We start from the raw sequence: 22,885 nt of genomic DNA, 5'->3' as shown, positions 1-22,885 counted from the left end.
GCCCTATAACTAGTCTCAACATATTTCATAGGTCTGAAATAATGAATGCTATGTTTTCTGACAACTATGCAATTAAGTCAAATATGAACAAAGACATACTTAGAAAAGTCAAATATGGTTGTAAACTAAGAAATAACTTTGTAATAACTATGGGTCAAAGAAGAAATCACAGTGGAGATTTAAAAATATTCTGTAGTTGACAATAACGAAAACACTATACATATGAAAACTTTTAGTATGCAGCCAAAGTAGTACTTACAGAGAAATTTATAGCCTCAACTGCATATATTCAAAAAGGGGAAAAACCGTGAAAACTAGTGAATTAAGCATCTATCTGAAGAAGTAAGAATAATAGAAACCAAAGAAGGTAGGAGGAAAGAAATAAGGTAAGGTAACATTAATAAAATAGAAAAATATTATATAGCATAGAAAATCAATAAACTCAACCTTAAGACTGCTAAAGTTGACAAACCACTGGAAGACTAATCAAGAAAAAAAAGAGAAAGGGCAGGAATAAGTATCAAGAATGAAGAAGATCAATATCACAGATCCTACATATAAGAACAGATAACAAGAAAACACTATTAACAAAATTTAATTTAAAAACTTTGAGGGCTTCCCTGGTGGCGCAGTGGTTAAGAATATGCCTGCCAATGCAGGGGTCACAGGTTCGAGCCCTGGTCCCAGAAGATCCCACATACCGTGGAGCAACTAAGCCCATGCCTGCAACTACTGAGCCTGCACTCTACAGCCCACATGCCACAACTACTGAGCCACGTGCCACAACTACTGAAGCCCATGCACCTAGAGATCATGCTCCACAACAAGAGAAGCCACCACAATGAGAAGCCCTTGCACCACAAGGAAGAGTAGCCCCTACTCACCACAACTAGAGAAAGCCCGCAGCAACAAAGACCCAACGCAGCCAAAAAAATAATAAATTAAATTTTTTTAAAAATTTGAATATTTAGGTACAGTTGACATACTTCCTTAAAACCGTAACTTTTCCAAAACTGACTCAAGAGGAAATTAAAAGCCTGAAAGCAGCTTTTCTAACTCTTTAAAGTTAACTGTTTAAACTATAACTAGTTCAGAAATATAGTTAAACTAGTAAAGAAATCAACTCTGTCAAACATCTTTCCACAACAAGAAGTTCAGGCTGACATGGCCTCCTTGATGTAAATATGTCCAAGGGATAAATAATTACAATTTTAAACAAAAATATTTTAGAGAAGACTCATCAATATAGTTTATGAGAATAGCATAATCTTGATACTAAACACCAAAAGAATGATGTAAGAAGGAAAGTTATGTCAATCTCACTCATGTAAACCAATGCAAAAATTTCACAAAAATTACAAGCAAATGGAACCTAGTAATACATGAAGGTGTATTATACCATGACCAAGTTGTGTTTTTCCCCCAAAAGAATACAAGGTAGGTATAGCATTAGAGCTCCACAGCCCTCTGCCTGACCCATGCCAGCTCTGGTCTCTGAGTTATTCTTCCTTTTTCAAAACGCAGCACATGTTTACAGCTAGGAAGCTCTATCAGCCCATTTTCAGCCTGCAGAATTTGGGATTCTGACAGGCTTCTGATCTTGTCTTGTCTCTGTTCCTTCCAGTCCAAGCTGGCAGTGTTACTGCTGGTGTAATATTCTCAAAATCTCTGTGGGGCTCTCGTGTGTGTCATGGGGGTCCACACGTCCACACAAAAGGCTCCTCCACAGGTCTTTGCTGGACAACCCCATCTATTCCTCACTTCTGCTGAGATGGCTAAGTGGGTCCATGAGTACCACACCTAATCTCTTCAGCAAAAGGCTGTCCAGCCACATCCTTGGACTTCTCTCCTGTGCATGCTTTCCAAACGCTGAATCTTCTAATATTAGCATCTTCTGCAACCTGGATAGGCTAAAAATTTCCCAAGCCATCAATACCTAAATATCATTCCTAGGTCTAAGTAAGGTTGAAAGAACTCTTTTCCCCAAGCATGCTTCCTGGAAAATGAGGCCTTACTGAAAATATCTGGTAGGTTAGCTCAAACTTGTAAAATGTCGCAGAAAGGGCACCTGATTTGTAAATAACTTGACAAAAACCTCCTAAGAATCTTCCTTCAACAAAACTTCAGGAAAGTTAATTCCAACTTTGGAAGCGAATTTTGTACCTGTGTAGATAACGTTTTCGACACTCCCTTCTTGGTGTACTGACCGAGCAGGGCTCTGAGCAGGGCACCAGGCGCTGCCCCGGGCACGTGGTGGAATGTGCGTGTGGGCATTTCCCTGGCAAGCCTCCTGCACACCCGCTGATCCGACCGCCCAACCTACAGAACATGAGAGGAAAACTGCCTCCCAAGCCACACAAGCTCTCATCGACATCAGCGTTTACAGAAACACACCCTATTGGCAAGAGGTTCTCAAGTGTTGCTCGGAAGGAACGCGCTGTCGCCTCGTGGAACACCATCGTGCTTGTACTGCCCACATCCGCCTCACGTGGGTAAACCCTTCCTGACCCAGCACTGGCAAGACGGTTGTTTCTGATCCGCTAGACTTATGCAGCATTTTAACGCGTATGCGCAAAGAACATAATCATTAGAGACATGTAACTGCAAGTTGCTGGCCTGAGGGAATCTGACGTGCCCCGTAAAGTGTTCTGATCGTTTGCTTTGTGCTGTCAGTGACACAACGAACTACGGAACACACATTCATTTTAGAGTTACAGGAGTTACGTCTTGTACTATTTTCCTTGACAGACAAAGTAAACTGGATCAGGTGACTCAAACATCTTTAATTCTGTAGAGAATTTCTATGAAACAGCTTTTCTTCCTTAAGCTGGAAAAGCCTTTTAAGAGTGTTAGGTCAGACAGATGTAGAGAACGAACCTATGGACACCGAGGGGGGAAGTGACGGGGGGTGGTGGTGGTGGTGTGATGAACTGGGCGATTGGGATTGACATGTAGACACTGATGTGTATAAAGTTGCTGACTAGTAAGAACCTGCTGTACAAAAAAATAAATTAAATAAAATTCAAAAAAAAAGTGTTAGGTCAGTAGAAGAAAAAGCACTTTACTTTTCAGAATTGTGTATTTTGCAAAACAAAAAAAAATTTAATCTATTCTTCCTTAAATGCAGAGGCGTATTTAGTAAATACTAAAAGTCGCTACTCATAGTTTAATGGAAACTTTGCAGTGGGAGAACAAACTTGGTTGGGTCAAATGTAAGCCTTAGGCCCCTAAGTCAGTGCCCTCTGTACTTTTTATGTTTTATGGTTTTCATCTCTCTGCTAAATCTGTATAATTGCATCCTCAGACTGTGAAAAACAAGGAAAAGTATCGTGCTGAAGTAGGCATGAGACATTATGAAGCTAAACAGAGGTACAGTCATAATTCTGTCTAGTAAGTCTCTCCAAGCTTGACCGAACATGTTACCCTAAATAGAAAATTGTTGATGGAAAAACTAGAACAAGCCAGATTTGCAGAAAGCCTTGTACCTTTCTCATTTTGTAATCAGACTTTTTTTTTTTTTGGCCACACCATGCAGCACGTGGGATCTGAGTTCCCTGACCAGGGATTGAACCTGTGCCCCCTGCAGTGGAAGCGCAGAGTATTAACCACTGGACTGCCAGGGAAGTCCCATATAATCAGACTTTTTAAAAGGATATACAAAGCATGCACTCCGATGTTCACTACAGCACTATTTACAATAGCCAGGACATGGAAGCAATCTAAACGTCCATCGACAGATGAATGGATAAAGAAGATGTGGTACATATATACAATGGAATACTACTCAGGCATAAAAAGGAACGGAATAGTGCCATTTGCAGAGATGTGGATGGACCTGGAGATTGGCATACAGAGTGAAGTAAGTCAGAAAGAGAAAAACAAATATTGTATAATATCACTTATATGTGGAATCTAGAAAAATGGTACAGACAAACTTACTTGCAAAGCAGAAGCAGAGACACAGATGTAAAGAACAAACTTAAGGTTACCAAGGGGGAAGTGGAGGTGGGATGAACTGGGAGATTGGGATTGACATATATACACTATTGATACTACGTATAAAACAGATAACTAATGAGAACCTGCTGTATAGCACAGGAAACTCTTAAAACAAAAAAGGATATACATACTGACATTGTCAGTTTACTGAAGAAAGAAGTTAAAGAGAATTAAAAAAAATAAAGAGAATAAATAAAGAGAATTAAATAAAATATTAAAAAAAGAAAAGTTGAATATTGTTCAATGGTTTCTATCAGTTAAGGACAGAAGTGCCCCAGAAACAAGAAGGAAGAGAGTTCTCACCTGGCCTTTCGCATCATACAACACAAACAGTAGTGAAGTGACAGCACATAACATTTCAGAACTGATACAAGCAACAGAAACGAAGAAAAACAAGATTAATGAAAGCAAAGGAGAAAACCCTGGGAATTCCCAAGGAAAGAAGATGTGCTGAAGAGATACGGGAATAGGAGCTGTCTGTTGGCAGCTGCAGAAGGACCTGCGGGAAGGGCTGGGTTAACAGCGAAGATGGGCAGTGCTGACCCTGAGACTCCGTCCCAGGAGCCGGCTGCGCTGGCACTGCGTGGGGCTCGCAGTGGGGTTCACATGGGGCTGCGGGCTTCACACCAGGGTCAGGGGGCTTCACACCAGGGTCAGCGGGCTTCACACCACGGGGCAATGAGATTCACACCAGGGTCAGCGGGGTTCACACCAGGGTCAGGGGGGTTCACACCAGGGTCAGCGGGCTTCACACCACGGGGCAATGAGATTCACACCAGGGTCAGCGGGGTTCACACCAGGGTCAGCGGGCTTCACACCAGGGTCAGCGGGCTTCACACCACGGGGCAATGAGATTCACACCAGGGTCAGCGGGGTTCACACCAGGGTCAGGGGGGGTCACACCAGGGTCAGGGGGGTTCACAGCAGGGTCAGTGGGGTTCACACCAGGCAGTGGGGTTCACACCAGGGTCAGTGGAGTTCACACCAGGGTCAGTGGGGTTCACACCAGGCATTGGGGTTCACAGCAGGATCAATGGGGTTCACAGCAGGATCAGTGGGGTTCACACCAGGGTCAGTGGGGTTCACACCACGGTCAGTGGGGTTCACACCAGGGTCAGTGGGGTTCACACCAGGCAGTGGGGTTCACAGCAGGGTCAATGGGGTTCACAGCAAGGTCAATGGGGTTCCCTCTTTCGTTCTAGGTGGATCATTTCTTTCACACTGAGAACAATACATTCAATAACATCATATTCAGTGAAACCAGACATCTGTTTTTCTTCATTCTTAAACCCACCTTATGGGAATGATGTAGGAGAAGAGCAGGAGAAAGCGGAAGAGACTGCGGTACCAGGGACCTGAGAATCCCTGCAAGGTCACCATGACAACCGAGAGGGCAACCAACGCCAAAAACAGCGCTTTGGTCAGCTGATTGAGCTCAAGGTCCAGCAAACCAACCTGAAAGAAAATGAAGAGTTAGGACAGAACCACATTCTTAAATCTTCTTTTGTACTAGCTTTCATTATACTGAAATACAAAAATGTACTAACTTTACATTTTCTTCTGAAAACTTCTCCTGACATTCACATTTCTTTCTGAAAAGCCTTTTAGAGATTTAGGGAGAATTTCTGAAAGTGACCCATGGTCCCCAGAGCATTTCCAGAAAGAGTCTACTGAGAAAACACGAGTCTTGAGTATCCAACCACAAAAAACTCAGATCCTTTCTCTAGATAATGAGGTTACGACCAGCAAGTGGACAAAAGGGGATGCTGGATGAGAGCCGCACGGACGGCCCGGCAGCCCGGCCAGCTCTCCGGGAGCACACGCGCCTTTTCCTCTGCACGTGCCACGTCAGGGGATCACTTAGGATTTTCTTCAGAGCAGGACAGTATGTCTGTCATCTCTCTCTGCCAAGAGCCTCCCTGAAAAGAACTTCTCTTAATTAAGAAGGAAAGCAACAGGGGGAGTGGTTAGCCTGCAATGACAGCTTGTTAATTCGCGGAGGTCCTGTACTTTAGGTCCTCCCGGTAAGGCACACACACTCCAGTTCATCCTGTGGGTCATTTGCCAGCTGAGCAAAACGTGAGGGAGAATTATGTCAATAAGAATTAGTTCCTTTTTTGTGTGCGTCCTGTGTGGGATCTTGGGGACAGTAAGAACGAGATACGCAGACACCATCCATTCTACAAGTGAAGAGAACACAGCTCTTCTGAAGCATGCAGCTTCAATTTCAAGCGCAGCACCTCCACCAAGTCCTGCTCCGTGCTTAGCGTCATTGCTGAAAGACTACCGGGCAATGCAGCGTGGGGGGCAGAGAGAGGAGCGGGGAGGGCGGCGCCACGCTTTGTAGAAGGGCTTTAGAGCCACAAAGAGGACAAGTGACGCCGTACGGCAGTTAAGATCCCTCAAGACTCTGTGTTTAGGCTAGTCTGGCTCTGCCACCTGGCTGCACAACCTTGGGCAAGCTGAGCATCAGCTTTCCCATCTGTAAAATGGGCTGTAACATGTCTTCCTGACAGGACCCGGGGGGAAAGAGAGGACGCACAGCACAGGGAGCACAGCTTCTGGTAGAGAGCAAGCCTGCATGCATGCTACTACTATTGTCATTACTATTATCATTGTTATTATTAGTATTAAAAACCTGGATTTGAGTCTCTGCTTACTAACTGTGTGACTTTGGGGAATGTTCTTACACTCTTTAAGCCTCACTCTCCTCCTCTGTAAACTGCTGTTACCCATCTCCTAACAGAGGTGCCTGGAGAAGCCCAAACAATGTGGCAAAGCTCACTGTCACTACTGGTCACCCTCAGGCCAGGGCACAGCAGGTGCTTAACAGAACTGCTTATATGTAATTTATATGACACTAGCAGAAGACTGAATCCTATCAGGTTATCCATCTGCCATCTGAGTTTCTTCTGAATCTGGTACAAATTTTGAAAAAGAGAAATTAAAAAAGAAAACATGATTACCAAAACTATACTATTATTCTCAAATTTAAAACTTTTAGAATTACTAACCTACTTAATACCAGTTTATTTTGGAATGCCTTTTGAATACCATGTCTTTGGCCAATAAAAAGCTAGCCTTTTCCACACTTCACTGTTTAGTTTATATCTGCTTTTGATTAGGGTTTGCCACAAAGGCTCATGAGAACGTTAGCACCTGTAGTTACAAAGAAAGCACAAAACTTTGTCAGAAAACCCAGTTAAGTGCAGCAGTGAACAAAATTCACTCATTATACAAGCAAGTTTAAATACCTACTACATTTTTTGCTGAACTCTATGGTTATGAAAAATGAGTCAACTATGAGATTTTACCCTTCAAGAAACAGCCAATCTAGTAGGAAGTATAAGGCGAACACCAGTAATACACCCTATAGAAGAGAAATCTCTAACCAAGCTTATGGGGGAAGTCACTTCTTAGAGCTGCCCGTCATCACTGCTGTTGGCTGACACCTAACGGCCTTTAGAGCATCCAGAAACCACGGGAATGACAACAGGGACCCAGAAGCTACACCGCTGAAAGTCTGTCTAGCACACTCGCCCTACCTCCACACCAATCCCAACACTACAGGGTCTGCGCAGTGGTCTGGGAGCCACGGGTCCCCACCTGCAAGGGCCCTGGATGGGAGCGGGGCCAGGGGCGAGGCGGCTCTGCAGCGTCTGCGCCTCCAAGCCACCACCCACAGAGGTCCCGCCCCTCCAGGCCCCACCCCACCACAAGGTCCCACCCCCACTAAGTCCCTCCCCTCACCAGACCCCTCCTCTCCACAGCCACCACCCCAGCAGGCCCCGCCCCCTCGCCTGGAACCCGCGGCCTCCTCTGGTCGCGCGCACTCTTCAGACTCGGAACCCCAGAGACTTTCGGCAAGTCCTAGAGATGCGCTGTCTCCTGTGCGCAGCTTGTGCGCAGATGAGACCCTTCCCGGCCAGGCCGGCCGTGTCTGCAGGGCTCTGCGGGCAGGGCTCTGCGGGAAGCGCCCTGCCGCCCTAGCGGTCACTTCCAGCGCAGTGACCGGGCGAGTGGGCAATGGGGCCAGCCGGTCCGGGCTCGCCACCTCTGGGCCGGGACGAGCAGCGGGAAGGACCGCGCCGACGGTTCTGGAAGCTTCCCCGGTGGAGCGGGACTGGGCTCCGTGAGAGCGGCGGCCAGGGCCATGGCGCCTGATTTATCAACTCCATTTAAAAACCGGCAGAACCAGGACAAATACGTTGCAATTTCCGCTACTTCAACTACTATATAGTTTATGCTTGAATTATTGAGAAAAATAGGGTTTTGGATTAAAATGAAGAAAAATTAAGCCAGGGAAGTAGAGCATGTTTCAAAGCCCGGGCCCTCTGCGGTGACAAAGACGGCCTAAGTTCCAAGCCTCGCGGAGGGTCAGATGAAGTCATTACTCATTCAGTCAGGGAAAAAAGACTCAATTACCTCAACGTAAAGATGCTATCAATGAATGCAAAGTGCATATTTTACTCTATTCATCCAAATCCCATTAAAAAGTGAAAGGAATGATTTAATCTGGCCTTCCAGAGTTGGCCTTTTTTGTAATAAAATAAAGAATCACTGTCTTGCAAAATGCATAACCACTGCCTCACACTTTCCCCTGCATCATGGCAGTGAAGGACTGTAAGAGCTGGGACAAAACAGTCAGGAATGAGGACAAAGTTTCCTTTGAAAAAATGACCCATATAGGATGGAAACATTACAAGCAGCCCACTGCACATTGATATTCAGCTAATTCAAAGTATTAATACCTTTCTAATTGACGAGGACACATGTGGTCAACTGCCTGACTAGTGACTATAACTGAATGTCGTCTTCACCAACCCCTTCTGATTTAAAGGACGAATGAAAGGTTTAGCAGAGAAAACACAGCTTCTCAGTAATGGGCTGTTCCCTGCTTTCTTTCAGGAGCCTTTCCTGAACTATGATTATTCTTCCTCGAACATAATTGCAACTGAGCTATAGTATATAGTATGATCTTTTTTGGGGTGGGGGTGGGGGTGGGGGGTGGTCAATTCTAACAAAGCACAGTGAGAAGAAAAGAGATACTTCAACTATTTTTTTAAAGGTCACTTTCAATTTTATACTCATTTCACTAGAACACCCTTAAAAGTTTCTTCAACTTGTCTAAAATGCAATCTGGACTCAAAAACTATTCAATATGAAAGCTAGTTAACTTTAAAGCTACAAATTCTATAAAGAAGGTGGTAGCCTGAGTTTTGATGTGAAACTCTTCTTTCTTTCAAAAATTTCCTAGAACATCTGAACAGGCCAGAGAGCTTTTACTATGATTTCAAGACCTTTTTACCCCTAAGGTATATTATTAATCAGTTGAAGTAATTATGACTGTATAAGAAAAGGTAAGTACACTAGGAAGTAATTTTCAACATTTTTGTAATTTCCTATATTAGTAAAGCAAATTTTCTTCCACTTGTCATAACATTTGTTTGATTTGAAACAACTGTGATAACAAAATTAAATATGCTACTGGAAATTTTAATCTCCAAGGGAAAATCTGTGCATAATGTCTAAGATGCCACAATGGCTCTGGGAAGGGGCTGCTCTGGGATAATGAACACAATAATTGCCTGTATAATCTAAAACGCTACTAATGGCAACGATCACAGATCCACTTAGCTCCTCTTTAATTTATGTACCAAGTTTTAAACAGCTAATGGTTCTCAGTAAAATAATGGTTTATACCAACAATGAAGGGTAAATACAGTATCCTCCTGCTTAATCAAGAAAAGATCAGTCAGGTTTTTTAAGGCACCCATGGACGAAGGAGACCCCACCTTATCTCAGTAACACAATGCGTTTCCAGCCCATCTCAAAGTCCCCCTAAGTCCCCAAGAAATCAATGTAGGAGCCTCGTGTTATAAAAACTTAGTAGCAGAGAAAACAAAAGGCATAAAAGGAAGCACTGCCAACTGCTCCTCACGTGATGTTACCCCTGGATCAATGTTATGTGAACATCCAAGTACTGTAACCTTGCTTCTAAAACTCACATTTCCTTACTTGCTACGTGAAAGTATTTTAGTATAGCAAAACCATAAGATGCAAAATGTGAAAAAGCCAATTTAAACTCTTGCAGAAAGCTAAATATCATTTTAATTTGTCCTATATTTTCCCTGTAAATATATCTCAATTTGAAAAACAAACGCCTCCAATCTACTAGCAAATGCACTCACGACGACTCTACACAGACAGAGAGACAGCTTCACACGTGAGAGACTACTTAGGGGAAACTATAACATTACCGTTAACGTTGTTTATCTTTTAGCAGCAATACTATTCTCGGATCAGCCCATCAGCCCCACATCATTCAGAATTTGGATTGTGACTACAAAATTGACATAGGGCTACTGCTTTAACCTAGTTGAAATTCCTATAAAAAAACACATTTCTTGGGGCTTCCCTGGTGGCGCAGTGGTTGGGAATCTGCCTGCCAATGCAAGGGATGTGGGTTCGAGCCCTGGTCTGGGAAGATCCCACATGCCGCGGAGCAACTGGGCCCGTGAGCCACAATTACTGAGCCTGCGCGTCTGGAGCCTGTGCTCCTCAACGAGAGAGGCCAGGATAGTGAGAGGCCCGCGCACCGCGATGAAGAGTGGCCCCCGCTTGCCACAACTAGAGAAAGCCCTCGCACAGAAACAAAGACCCAACACAGCCATAAATAAATTAATTAATTAATAAAAAAAAATGTCAGGTGCTGTGCTATTTAAAAAAATAATAAAAAATTAAAAAACACATTTCTTTTAAATATCTTTGAAACAAATCGGTCCTATATTTTCTACTTTTAGTAGAATCTTAAAAATAAGAAAAAAATAAGTACATACCTTCAATTCAAATAATTGAAACTCTTACACTAAATCTAACTCCTAAATCTTACAGCGATAACTTTTTTCCAGTTTGGAGTTTAAATTAAAAGTATTAGTTGTTTTTTTTTTAAGTGATGCGATGTAGCCCTTTTTTTCTTATTCTCCAGTTTATTTATTCATTCATCTTTGGATATGAACGCCTCTGTCCTAAGTGTCTGTCCTGCACGCAGGCGCCACCCACCCATAGACAACTCGGCTATTATCATTTACTGCCCCAGTGATCTGCGAAATAAGCAGCACTTCTTTTAGCCGTTCTAGTCTATTGGCTCAATAATCTGTGCTTTAAAAGCTCCCTAAGTAAGTATCAGCACGATAATTCTTAATGTTATATCACCTTAATTTTTAAAAGTCAAAATCTATATTTACACAATAAACATTTAAAAGTCTATTCTGAAAGAATATTTCATATTCTACATTTTTACCTGCAAATAAATTTTGCGTGACTATTCTATATTCAGCATTTAAGGTTTCTTCCTTGCTTACCAAATAGTTATCACATAAGATATTTTTTTCTTGAATATTTAACATTTAAAAATAAAATGGGGGGACTTCCCTGGCGGTCCAGTGGGTAACATTTCGCCTTCCCATGCAGGGGTGCGTGTTTGATGCCCTGCTGAGGAGCTAAGATCCCACATACCTTGTGGCCAAAACACCAAAACATAAAAGCAGAAGCAATATTGTAACAAATTCAATAAAGACTTTGAAAATGGTCCACATCAAAAAAAATCAAAAAAAAAGAAAAGAAAATGTGGTTATTACATTTTTTAGATAAACAAAAAAAGTCTTAATGCAAAGCTCAGCTCCTCAGCAAGGAAGTACAGCCTCTTTCCATGTTAATGTGAGAAACTCAGGAGAGGGGGGACCCAGTGCAAGCCCTCACCTAGTTTACACAACCTTGGTACCGATCAGCTCCGTGTTTAGGACAATGCACGTCGTCAGATCACTCTGTCCGCTAGACACGATAAACATGTTGTTAAGGGTGAAATTATTCCTAAAATCTACAAACACATTACTTGCTGAGTTTGAAGGGGGCTTCATGAGTGCAGAATGTGGCTGTCTTCTCAAGCCGTCAACCTACCAGATCATTTGAGAAATTTCAATAGTGGCTTGAGCATTTGCTATAACACATATCCACGTAACATTTTATAGTCATCAAAAATGCCAGAAAATAGCACATTATCTATGGACATATGGACATACACATATACACACGTCAGGTCTGGTTTTGCAAAATGCAGACTTACTTTTATATTCATGCAGGACAATTTGGTCAAGGCTGTTACTGTCTGACAGCCTCTGTCACAGTAGAGCCTTTATTAAGGCGTAACCAGTATATTAAAAAGTCATCAAATTTAAAGCAATATAGTGACTTTAAGTGGTTAGTTTAATTTTGTGTTTCTAATAATTACTACAAACTATTTCAAATAGGCTCAACTTGAGACACATCGAAGCCATGTTTAAAACAAAGATGAGTGCGCACAAATATGCAAAACGGTCTGGAAACCGTTTGGAAATTTAATTTGTACTCTATGCACACAAACTACATGAAAATACAGCACTGAATATTTCAAAGAGACCATAATTTTCTAATGTACAGTAGTTCCGGCCTTATTTTACAACAGTCCACACAGGTTATTTAAAAACCAGGGATGCAAGGAGACTACACCACACAAACCACTATCAGCCCAACACTATGCTGAATATGATTTGTGTGCACTGCTGTCATGTTTCCTGTTGATATTCCGTTGTTGCTTTTATAAAAACATTTCTCTTAGCTGGGGAGAGAAAGCAAAAGCGAAGGTGCAGTATGTTGCGGATTCGCCAGCAGAGGGCGCTCAAGATTGTTGCTTTTTTTTGTTTTTCGAATGCTGAAAGCCTGCTTTTGATAAAAGCAGAACTTCGATCTTCGATCAGCCAATTCAGTATATATAATACATGTTGTCTTAGTTTTATTAACAACAAAAAAAGTTACCATAAATATCTATGTTGTCATGAAGAATCCAAGACAGAATTTATAGACTTTAACATGATGAATTAATTATATTGAAGGAAATTTCCCAAATAAAAATCTACTATCAAATAAGGATATTTGATATTTGTCATATTTAAAGATATGACAACCAAAATACTGTAGGTAATCGGTACAGTAGTATAGTGCTATGGCTTTTCTGTTTTTAAAGATTTAGATCTACAAACTAAATCAATAAAGCTGTAACAACAACTTACATTAGTGGTTTAGAGATCCTGCATATATTTACTTTATTTTTGTCTTAACAGTGTAGAAAGCTATCAGTTTTAAATGGTTTTGCTAAGACCACCCACCAATTCAAAATGATTACTTCAAGCCTGAGCTATCTACCGACACCAGAAACCTCAACCTTCAACATCAGTCATGTAAGTGAAATTTGAGGTCAGGCATTTGATTTCAATTTAATCTAATTAAATAAGCAGTTTATTTTGGTAATTTTATATTTATTTTAACAGATATTTTACAAGTAGCATTAACCTACTTTCGAATCCTTACTATCCAAAAACACAATACCCATGAGTTTAGGGATTAGTAACTGTGTTTTTTAAAAAAAAAAAGTCTGGAAAAATGCCAGCAAGAGCAGATTCTGTGCGTGGTCACCGATATGCTCAGGAACTGTGACTTTTATATTATGCTTCTTCAAAGACTTTAAAAGTCCCCACACTCTTGGAAATTCTTTTTTCCCTAGAAACATGAAAAATAGATTTTTTTCTAATAAGAACTCTAAATGGTTCTGATATTTTTAAAGAAAGCCTTTTATTAGGAGTCTTAAAATTTTAACAGACTCAGAGAGAAAGGGCAGACCATGGCTTCTTGTAAATCTGTTGAAATATGGGACAGTCCTCACCTTTCATTTTCTGGTCGATTTTTCATACTGAGGAGGCTATACTATTTAGCACATTTTTCTTCCGGGAGATATGGGTGTGTGTGTGTGTCTTTATTTCTCCTGCATGTGGCGAGTCCCTTATTTTAAATATTGTTTGTGGATGTGTGCATTTTAGAAACACCCTTCAAATATACTCTTAAATATTCATTTAAATATAATTTATAAAATATATTATTGAATAGAAAATACCCTTAGATTTTTAAGCACATCAATAATAATGCTGTTAAAATCTGGGCTCTGTCACTGCTTGCTAAAGAAATGGCTGAACATACAGCCAGGGCTTCTAACACTATTGCACCCAAAATTCCCCAGCACAGTGACTGCATCCCTTCAGGGCACCCTCTGAACTCTTCAAAGAGCTGGAAAAGTATTTGGTGGCTTTCTAACACCCAGGAAGCGACATATTGAAGGACGCATTCCTGTTAGTGGCTTGAAACTGCTGGACCGTACATGATGGGAAAGACTGGGATTTAGGCGACGGGAGTAGATCAGAGCCCCTTCTCAGGGAAAGCCAGTACCTGGTGGCCCCCAGCACGGGAGGCACAGGGAATGGCCGGGCAGGCAGGTACCAGGGCTGCCCTTCTCCCTGGAGCCTGCCTGGGACAGGGCCAGAAGAACTGCTGTGTTTCTTTAAAGAAACAGCATGGGATGCTGGTGGGGGGGGGGGGGGGGCGGGGAGACACCCTTCTACCTGCTTGGTTATTTTCCTAATAAAATTCTGGGAAAGGGAATGGTTAAATTTTTATTAGTAAACAAGGTCATTCATTTATATGAAACTTTAATTTCCAGCCCTAGATTTTCCTCATAAGAGGTCATGATACAGATGAATTTCTATAACAAAGTCCGAGATTTGTTCGGTGATTCAAAACGTTACCATCTAAATTCTTTCTTTGGCATACCAACAAGTGAAATGCATTTCATGGTTTGTGCCAGGTAATTTACTAGACATTAGTTAACAATTTTTCTATATAATAATAGATTCCAGAAAGTCTGGTTTCTTTAAGGACTACTTCAGTCCCATACACAGTATTATAAAGTTGTTAATTCTAAGTAACAGTATCTTAGGGGGGAAAAAAAAAAAAGACAATCGGCAGGAAAAATCCTCAACGCCTAAGTGTTGCGTGTGGCAGAGCTTAGCTTAGCATGTTTCACGTCTCAGTTTCTGCAGGCAGCGTGGCGCTACTATAATGTACACTGGACCGTGCAGCCCGCGAAGAGACACAAAGGCTGCGATGGTGTCACTACCCCCTTCACCGCTTGTTGGTTTATTGTGTAAATATGTGGGAATTTATGGACCATTTAAGGTCTCCACCCCAGTCTCCAGATACCTGGCACCCATCACGACATAAAACCACTCAGTAGGGTTTTTAAATCAAGAGTCATTAGCTGACTTGACAAGATCTGTGTCTAAGATATTTACTGGAAACAAAACTATGATCACCGTTTCACTGAACTCATGAAATTCTGTCTCAATGAAATGCATATCACCTCTTTGTGATTATATTAAACATGTGAAAAGATACAGAAAACCCTGGTCAGTGTTTGAAACACCTCAGAATTGCTATTATCTTGTCCATTCTCTGTCCCACCAACATATCAGCATAACTAGCTAACAAATGAAAGTTAACAGTAGGTAAACATAATTAATTTTTAAGGCAGCGTAGCAGAACGGCAGACACAGAATGGCACAGAGAGAAAAAGAATGAAGAAAGTTATCATACTGGCCTAACACCTAACTTTGAATCAACGTTACTTAGTTTTCAAAATCCATAGTTCTCATGATTTGCATTCTTTTGAAAGGAAAACGGAATTCAGGAGATTCGCTGAAACTTTTAAATGACAAGCATAATACGGTTAAATAACCTCTCATCTCCTTAACTACCCTTTTATTCTTAACCGTCTGCTTAAGAGGTTTATTACTGGGATCTTGGCAAAACATAGCACTACTTTCAACCACCTAAACTTTCCGTGTTACTTTATGTCTTCAAGGACACTTTATGAACCATTTCATACTTAATGGCTTGTAAGCAATCCCCAGAGCTGGGAGCTGTGCGAAAAGTTGCCCAGATTGACAGATACGGTGAAAAGGTCTGTATTAACTCCAAGTAAAGAAGTGCATGGCGTGGTATCTCACGATGATTATACTCTAAAGTACCAATTAGGACGCATCAGAAACCAGAGCAAGTTGACACTCTACAATAAAGCAAATAATTTCCAGTTGGAGGGGCAGAAAATGTTAATATGCAATGTTCAAGACTACAAGAATCTTTGTAAAAGGAAGTAGCTAATAAGGTTTAATGATGCATGTCAGGAAGCCACAGTATGTAGGGAAACACAGCTGGCTTCATTTTGTAAACTATTTGATATACACATCTTTCTAGTTCGCGATTATCAGCTGTGCCAGTGCCACAGGGGACAGCTTAGCCTTCAAATCAGGGCATCCTTCTTGTTCTCTAAATTACAAGTAAAATACATTACTATAATATGGTGCTATAGGCGAGTGCCCCGACTGAAGCTTATCCGCTTGAGAAAGAGGATTACAGAAGTCTTCTGTAGAACGTCGTGGAAACAACCTCGCCAGCCTAATAGGCTCCTAAGCGCCAGAACCATTAAAACAAATCATAAAACAGGCAACACGCTTGGACTTAGTGAAGTAATAATCTTCACAAGACGGTCACCATTTTCCCCACCTTGTGTATTAAAATGCAAACTAACTGAAAAGTGCTTCTACTGAGCAAGCCCAGCCCGCCGCCCTGCTTTCTTTCCGGGGCGCACCTGCGCGTGCTGCGAGGACCCGCGCCGATGGCGACAGGCCGCCTGCTCACGCCATCTCCGCCGAGGGCCTGCAACGGCAGGTGACAGCAATTAGCAGCAGATGACAGCAGCACTTAGAGTCTGCACCAGATGGCAGCTCAGGGTCACCGGAAGCCAGCAAACCTTCCACGAGGAAGCCCTGTGTTAGGCAACTATCACACTCGAAAGCTCTCAGACACGAGTTAATTATTCAGCCACCAGAAGACAACAGCTAGGTCACAACTCTGATATCAAAATGCTGTTAATCACTTGGAGTGCACTTATTTTAAACGTAATTACACATATTAGCTGTTCAGAACGTGCACCTAATGACGGAGAGGGGGCCCTACACAAAAAGAGCTAAAATTCTAGTAATTAGTGAATTGTCGTAGGGCAAAGTATACCCAACAGGCTCTGACTCGGGTGGAGGCCGTTTACGGCCAAAGCAAGAACCAGCCACGCAGCAGGAGTCTGACAAGACACCCCTGGCACCCTGGCCTGTCATGGAGGCGAGGAGAGCCCCCAAGGACCCGGGACACGCGTCACCATGAAAGGGCGTTGGTGAGCTAAGAAAAGACTTCAGATCTCGAGGTGGTCTGTCAAGGCTTCTGGCTCAAAACTAAAGTCTTAGGTCGCTGCAGCTTGGCTGAAGCCAGGAGACAGAAGGCGGTACGATTTTAGACAGACTGTGGCATCCGCAGGGGGGACGGACCCCTCACGGGCCATTCAGGTGAAGCTGACATGTTCCCTGTGAAAAAAAAATGCAGGTGAAAATGCTTCAGACAGGGCTTCCCTGGTGGTGCAGTGGTTAAGAATCCGCCTGCCAATGCAGGGGACACGAGTTCGAGCCCTGGTCTGGGAAGATCCCACGTACCGCGGAGCAGCTAAGCCCGTGTGCCACAACTACTGAGCCTGCGCTCTAGAGCCCACAAGCCACAACTACTGAAGCCCACACGGCTAGAGCCCGAGCTCCACAACAAGAGAAGCCACCGCAATGAGAAGCCCGTGCACTGCAACGAAGAGTAGCCCCCGCTTGATGCAACTAGAGGAAGCCTGCGTGCAGCAACGAAGACCCAATGCGGCCAAAAATAAATGAATTAAATAAATAAAAAAATTTTTTAAATGCTGGAAACAAACGAAATGCATAACCAATTTACTTTAACAAGATGAGTTCCCATTAATAACACATAAAATGGCTTCTTTTTGGTCTAAATTGTTTATAACTGATTAATTTCTGACCGCTTATGACCTTAGCAATTTCCAAGCCAATAGCCTTTACAACTTGCAAAGTGCTTTTGCATGATTTCTGTTACTCAGCTTAGCTCCAGCCTGGTTAAATTTCTGGTTCGCTTCCAGGGAGCTAAGGTGTATGGCCGAGCTTGCGGCTTCCGTCCCCTTGCCGCAGACGGGCCTCCCTGGCTGGCTGATGTGAACAGAAATGATATTATTCCCACTCTCGTAATGAGATCTGTAGCTGTACTTTCCATTAACTACACAGACTCCCATTAGGTTTATGAAATGAAGACTGGCCACATCTTGCTTATCAGAATGTTCTCCTTCACTATTTCTATTTAAAAGTGGTGAAACTTGCTCAACTGGCAGCCGTTACTATACTTTGGGAAAAGAAGAACAGATTAAACAAAGTGATTAAATGTTGTAACCAAAACAAGGACCAAGGAAGTAAACACTCAGCTGAGGGTCTTTTGCCTGGTGAAGCAGTTAAAGGACAAAGCACCTCATCCTACCTACATGCTCTGTGCTGAGCCTTCTGCTGGACGGGCGCTCTTCCTATGCTACACGTAGGTTCTCCTGTGGACGCCTCTACTCAGCACCAGCGGGGCAGTGGCAGTGGGTGTGGACCCTGAGGCTCCGCTGTTCTGGAAGCAGCCAGGGCGGGGGCCGGGGGAGGCAGCGGCCGCTCGTCTCCTCTCCTGTGTAGAAACGCCAGGCCAGCAGGACTCTCCTGGATCCCAGACTTTCAGAGGTGTAACCTGCACCCTAGGTGTCTTCCAATATCTCTCAGAGCAATGATAATTAACTGATGATTAACTGCCCTTTCTGAAGAAACAGCAAGGGAGAAACACACTCCTCCTAAAGGGGAATCATATAACTTACAGGAAGACAATTTTAAATGAAAAGAGAAACTGCCTGAAGTAAGCTTGGTCATCAGATCTCTCCTGAACAACGGTACACTGCAGGTAAGCTAATTTTCCTTCAATTTCCTTTCAAAATAAGTAGGACATGATGGTAAGAAATGGCACCATAATGACCGGCATTCAAACGAGTGAATTCTTCCGGGACTGCGCAAAGTGCCGTAACGTGGCAGGCTCACGGCATCCTGCCATCCTTCTGTCACCACCACAACAGGCCCGGAGCCTCACCCTGGGCTGGCCTCACGGGAAGGGTCTGTGCGCACAGGCGGGTGTGGCAGCATCGGTGTGAAGCACAGTGATTTACTTTTGTTTGTCCTTAGATCCACCACCCCTGTCTCCGTGTCAGGATGCAGACCTAGCACGAAACTGTGGGGCAGTGGAGGGAGGGGGCCGCGGGTGGGCGTGCGCCAATGCCAGAGCCCCGTCTGGACCAGTCACTCTACATGACCACGAAGCTGCCCCACGCGCCTTCCAGCTGGGCTTTCTGAAGCTCTTAAGAGGTGAAATAGCTCTGGGCACATCTGGGTCTCTGACCCTTTGTATTGATGACTCAGGACGGGCTCCATGGCCACCTTCCTGTCCTAGGCATGTAACCGACACACAGTAATTGCTCATTTAAATGCCCACTGCGATCATTCTTCTTCTTACTGATGTGATAAAAATACATGTCTTTCTCCTTTGATCTTATTGTTACCTTCACTTTTATTTCCCCCACTTACTTTCAAGTCTACGCGAAAATGCTGCTGTATAACACCCGAACTTGACACTGCAGATCTTCCCCCTTCTGAAGCCCAGACAAGTACAGCGACAACGGTCTCCCGCGGGAGGGAGGCCGCCTCAGCTCCAGCCCCTCAGCCATTCCTCACTGGCCACCATCCCCACACAGGAGGCAGAGGAGGGAAGCCAGTTTCAAATAAACCCTACCTGCCGCCCGCCCGCAGCTCCCGAGGAGGGGAGTCCAGGGCCAGGACGGTCAGGGGCCTCCGTACACTGTGCCCACAGATCAGAGGCGATCCCCGCCTCACCAGTTCCGTGAGGAGAGGGGCTGGGGGACATCTGGACCACGCGGAGCAGCTTCGAAGCAACCAGCCACCACTCCCGTGATCTGGGCGTGTACGAGTGAGAATCAACATGGCGGGGCCGACCTGATTTTCAAGTCCTCAGAGTCGCGCTGCACCCTGGCCTGACACTAACCAGGAGTACAAGTGTGTGCATGGCCTCTTTCCCGTGCTGCAGGTACCCACAGTCCAACCTGCTCCCATAAAGACGGACGGACCCCCAGTGGCCTCGAGACAGCAGCATCTGACTAACCCAGGGAGGGGGTCACTGCGGATGAGACGCCAACTTTCTCATGAAAAACCCATCAGTCAGCCAGACAGGGTCAGCTCCTGAGATGACAGAGCTCAACATCGACTTAGCCTGTAACTAAAGTGCAAAGCATATATTTAATATTTTGAATGGGAAACCAACTTGGAAATAAAAAGCTTTGCTGCAATTGTATTTTTATATAGCAGCAAACAGAAAATAAATTTTAAAAGATAATGAATGAAACGGCATCAACAGAATCTAAATACCTAGAAATGAATCAAACAAACGGATACAAAAGCTCTACACAGAGAGAATCATAAAATATTATTGAAAAAATTAAAGAATACCTGTATAAACAAAGGATACAGAATATTCATTGATTAAAAAAACTCAGAATTTAAAAATCAATTCTCCTCAAAGATCTACAGAGATTAAATGCAATCCCAATTAAACTTGCTATAGTAATTACAGACGATTAGCACAAAAAGGGAATCGAGGACCAATCAGAGAGGAGGTCCAGATGCACACCCACCGCATGTGCACGTATGATTCATGCCGGAACCTGCGGTGGGAAAGGATGGACCTGCAACAGCGGTTATGGGTCCACTGGAAATCTACATGGGGAAAAAATGGAAACTTCCCATTTTCATAACAAACACAGAACCCAATCCCAGACGTCTAGAGAGCTAACTGAGAAAGGTAAATAGCAAAACTTCTAGAAGATAAGAGAGTACCTTCATGACCCAGGGTAGAGAAAGATTTCTTAAACCATGAAAAGACTGATAAATTGCACTCCATTAGAACTGAGCATGGCTATTTGTCAAGACACACTGAAGAGAGTAAGGAGGCACAGAGAGGGAGGACATTATACTCGCATAACCAGCGAGCGCTCGTGCCAGGATATATAAAGGACTCCTACAAAATAATGAAAAAAGACTAACAATCCAACGGGAAAATGCACAAAAGACGCACTGAAGTGATCCTCAAACCAAGATGCCCAGGCAGCCCATCAACGTGCAGAGGAAATGCAACCTCGCTAGTCCTCAGGGAAACGGAAACTAAAAACACAATAAGACATTACTACATCCTCAATAGAACATTAAACACTTTTTTAAAAAAACGGACAACCCAAGTGCGGACAAGGTCATAGAGGAACTTGAATCCTCACGCTGCAGGGAAGAGTGAACACTGGCGCCATCACTCTGGAGGACGGGGATTCCACAAAATGAATGTAAACGTATCCGTGACCCAGCAACTCCACTCCTAGGCACGTACGCGGCAGAAACACACGTGTTTGCACTGAGACACGGTGCACACAGACGCCCGGGCAGAGCGACTCGGGACAGCGGAGGGCCCATCAGCTGCAGGATGGCTTCTCCGAGCAGCTACGGCCAGTCCTGTGGCGGGATGGTGCACAGACACGCAAACCAACAGAGCCCTGTGACATGTGACACGTGGACAAAACCCCCATGCGCATCACTGTACACAGGAGGCCAAACGCAGAAGAATGCACGCTGTACAGCCGCATTTTGTAACCTTCAGAAACAGACAAAAGTTGCCAGTCAAGTAGACACGGGGACAGCGCCCTTCCGGGAGAGCAGGTGTGCAGAGAGGGAAGCTTCTGGAATGCTGGCACAGCGCTAGTTCCTGACCACGTCAGGGGCTGGGGCGTGCGCTCGCTTTGTGGTGACTCAGCGAGTTCCATGCTTTTTAAAGTTGGTATACTTTTGTGTATTATGTTAAGTCAACCAAAATTAAAGAACAAAACCCAAAAAAGTATAACAGTAATGAAGTATTATTCTTGTTCTTAAGCAAAACTCAAGTGCTGACCACAAGCTTCACAGCTGCACGGGAGCACAGCTTACGCTGCCTTGTGGCGTAAGTGTCAGTCAAATGACACCTGGAGGACTATTTCAGGTGCAAAACTGCATCTGATGACCTAACAGCTGCTAAATAAAAAGCATTTCTGAAACCTCAGAAAATGAGTGGGCAGCTGAGGAAATAACATATGCATTAATCTAAGATTATAATACAGAAATGCTGGTAGAAGTCAACGGAGGAAACCCTACCCACGGGCTCAGCCTCTGCTCCGTGACCACAAACTGAACACGGTCAGTGGACCACACAGACTGCAGGCAGAGCAGGCTCGGCGAGGCTGGCAGGAAGCCCACACCCCCAGCCCCGACCCTGACCAGTGACTGCCGGGGGGAGGCCTGGCAGTACCACGGTTTCTGGGCACAGTGGGTCTGGGGAGGGGGCAGAGGTGAGGGGAATCCCACGCTCTAAACTCCTAACCTGCTTGGATGTGTTGACTCCTTTTCACTCTGGACTCCAAAGCCTCCAGCCAGTCCTCGCCACCCTCGGGTCATCAGGACCTTCCCTGCTTGTGCTCCAGGCTGTGTCAACTCCTTTCCCACCGCCGCCCCCCCTGCATGATGACGATGACACCAGCCAGGCCTCCCCCAATCCCATGTGGTGGGAAGTGTCCCGCGCCTTTTCCAGGCCAACGCCTCTATTTCTCTGGCTTCTTCCGGGTTCCCTCTTTGCCGGTGGTTTGCTGCAGTGGGAAGGCTCTACACCGGGCTTAGACTTTCGGGCATTCATCTGGCCTGGTGTCCTCTAGGCTCCCGGGTCTGTAATTAGGTGTCTGTCATCAAGTCTAGAAAGCCCTCAGCCAGGTTCACCCCGAATATTTCTTCCGCCCCTTCCCTCTCCTCCTGCTGGTGCCCTGTACAGATACGTTACACCTGCTGAGACCGTGACACGCTTCTTGGATGCTCTGTCCCATTTTCTGTTTCCCCCTTTCTGTTCTCCTTTGTTTCTGCTCCTCAGCCTG

At 44.1% G+C, this 22,885-nt stretch overlaps 1 protein-coding gene across 6 annotated transcripts in view; it reads right to left on the bottom strand.

The window, feature by feature from the left end:
- Positions 1 to 22,885, bottom strand: part of ATP9B (ATPase phospholipid transporting 9B (putative)) — a 217,057-nt gene that overhangs the window by 72,230 nt on the left and 121,942 nt on the right. For all 6 annotated transcript variants that reach the window (XM_030868226.2, XM_060311086.2, XM_030868225.2 and 3 more), the window contains one exon: positions 5,294 to 5,454. In XM_030868226.2, coding sequence (XP_030724086.1) covers positions 5,294 to 5,454 — 161 coding nt within the window. The remainder of the gene's footprint in view (positions 1 to 5,293; positions 5,455 to 22,885) is intronic.

Source organism: Globicephala melas, chromosome 13, assembly GCF_963455315.2.
Source record: "Globicephala melas chromosome 13, mGloMel1.2, whole genome shotgun sequence".
NCBI classification, from domain to species: Eukaryota; Metazoa; Chordata; class Mammalia; order Artiodactyla; family Delphinidae; genus Globicephala; species Globicephala melas.
Note: the sequence above shows the minus strand (reverse complement) of the source record. Positions and strands in the feature narration are given on the sequence as shown.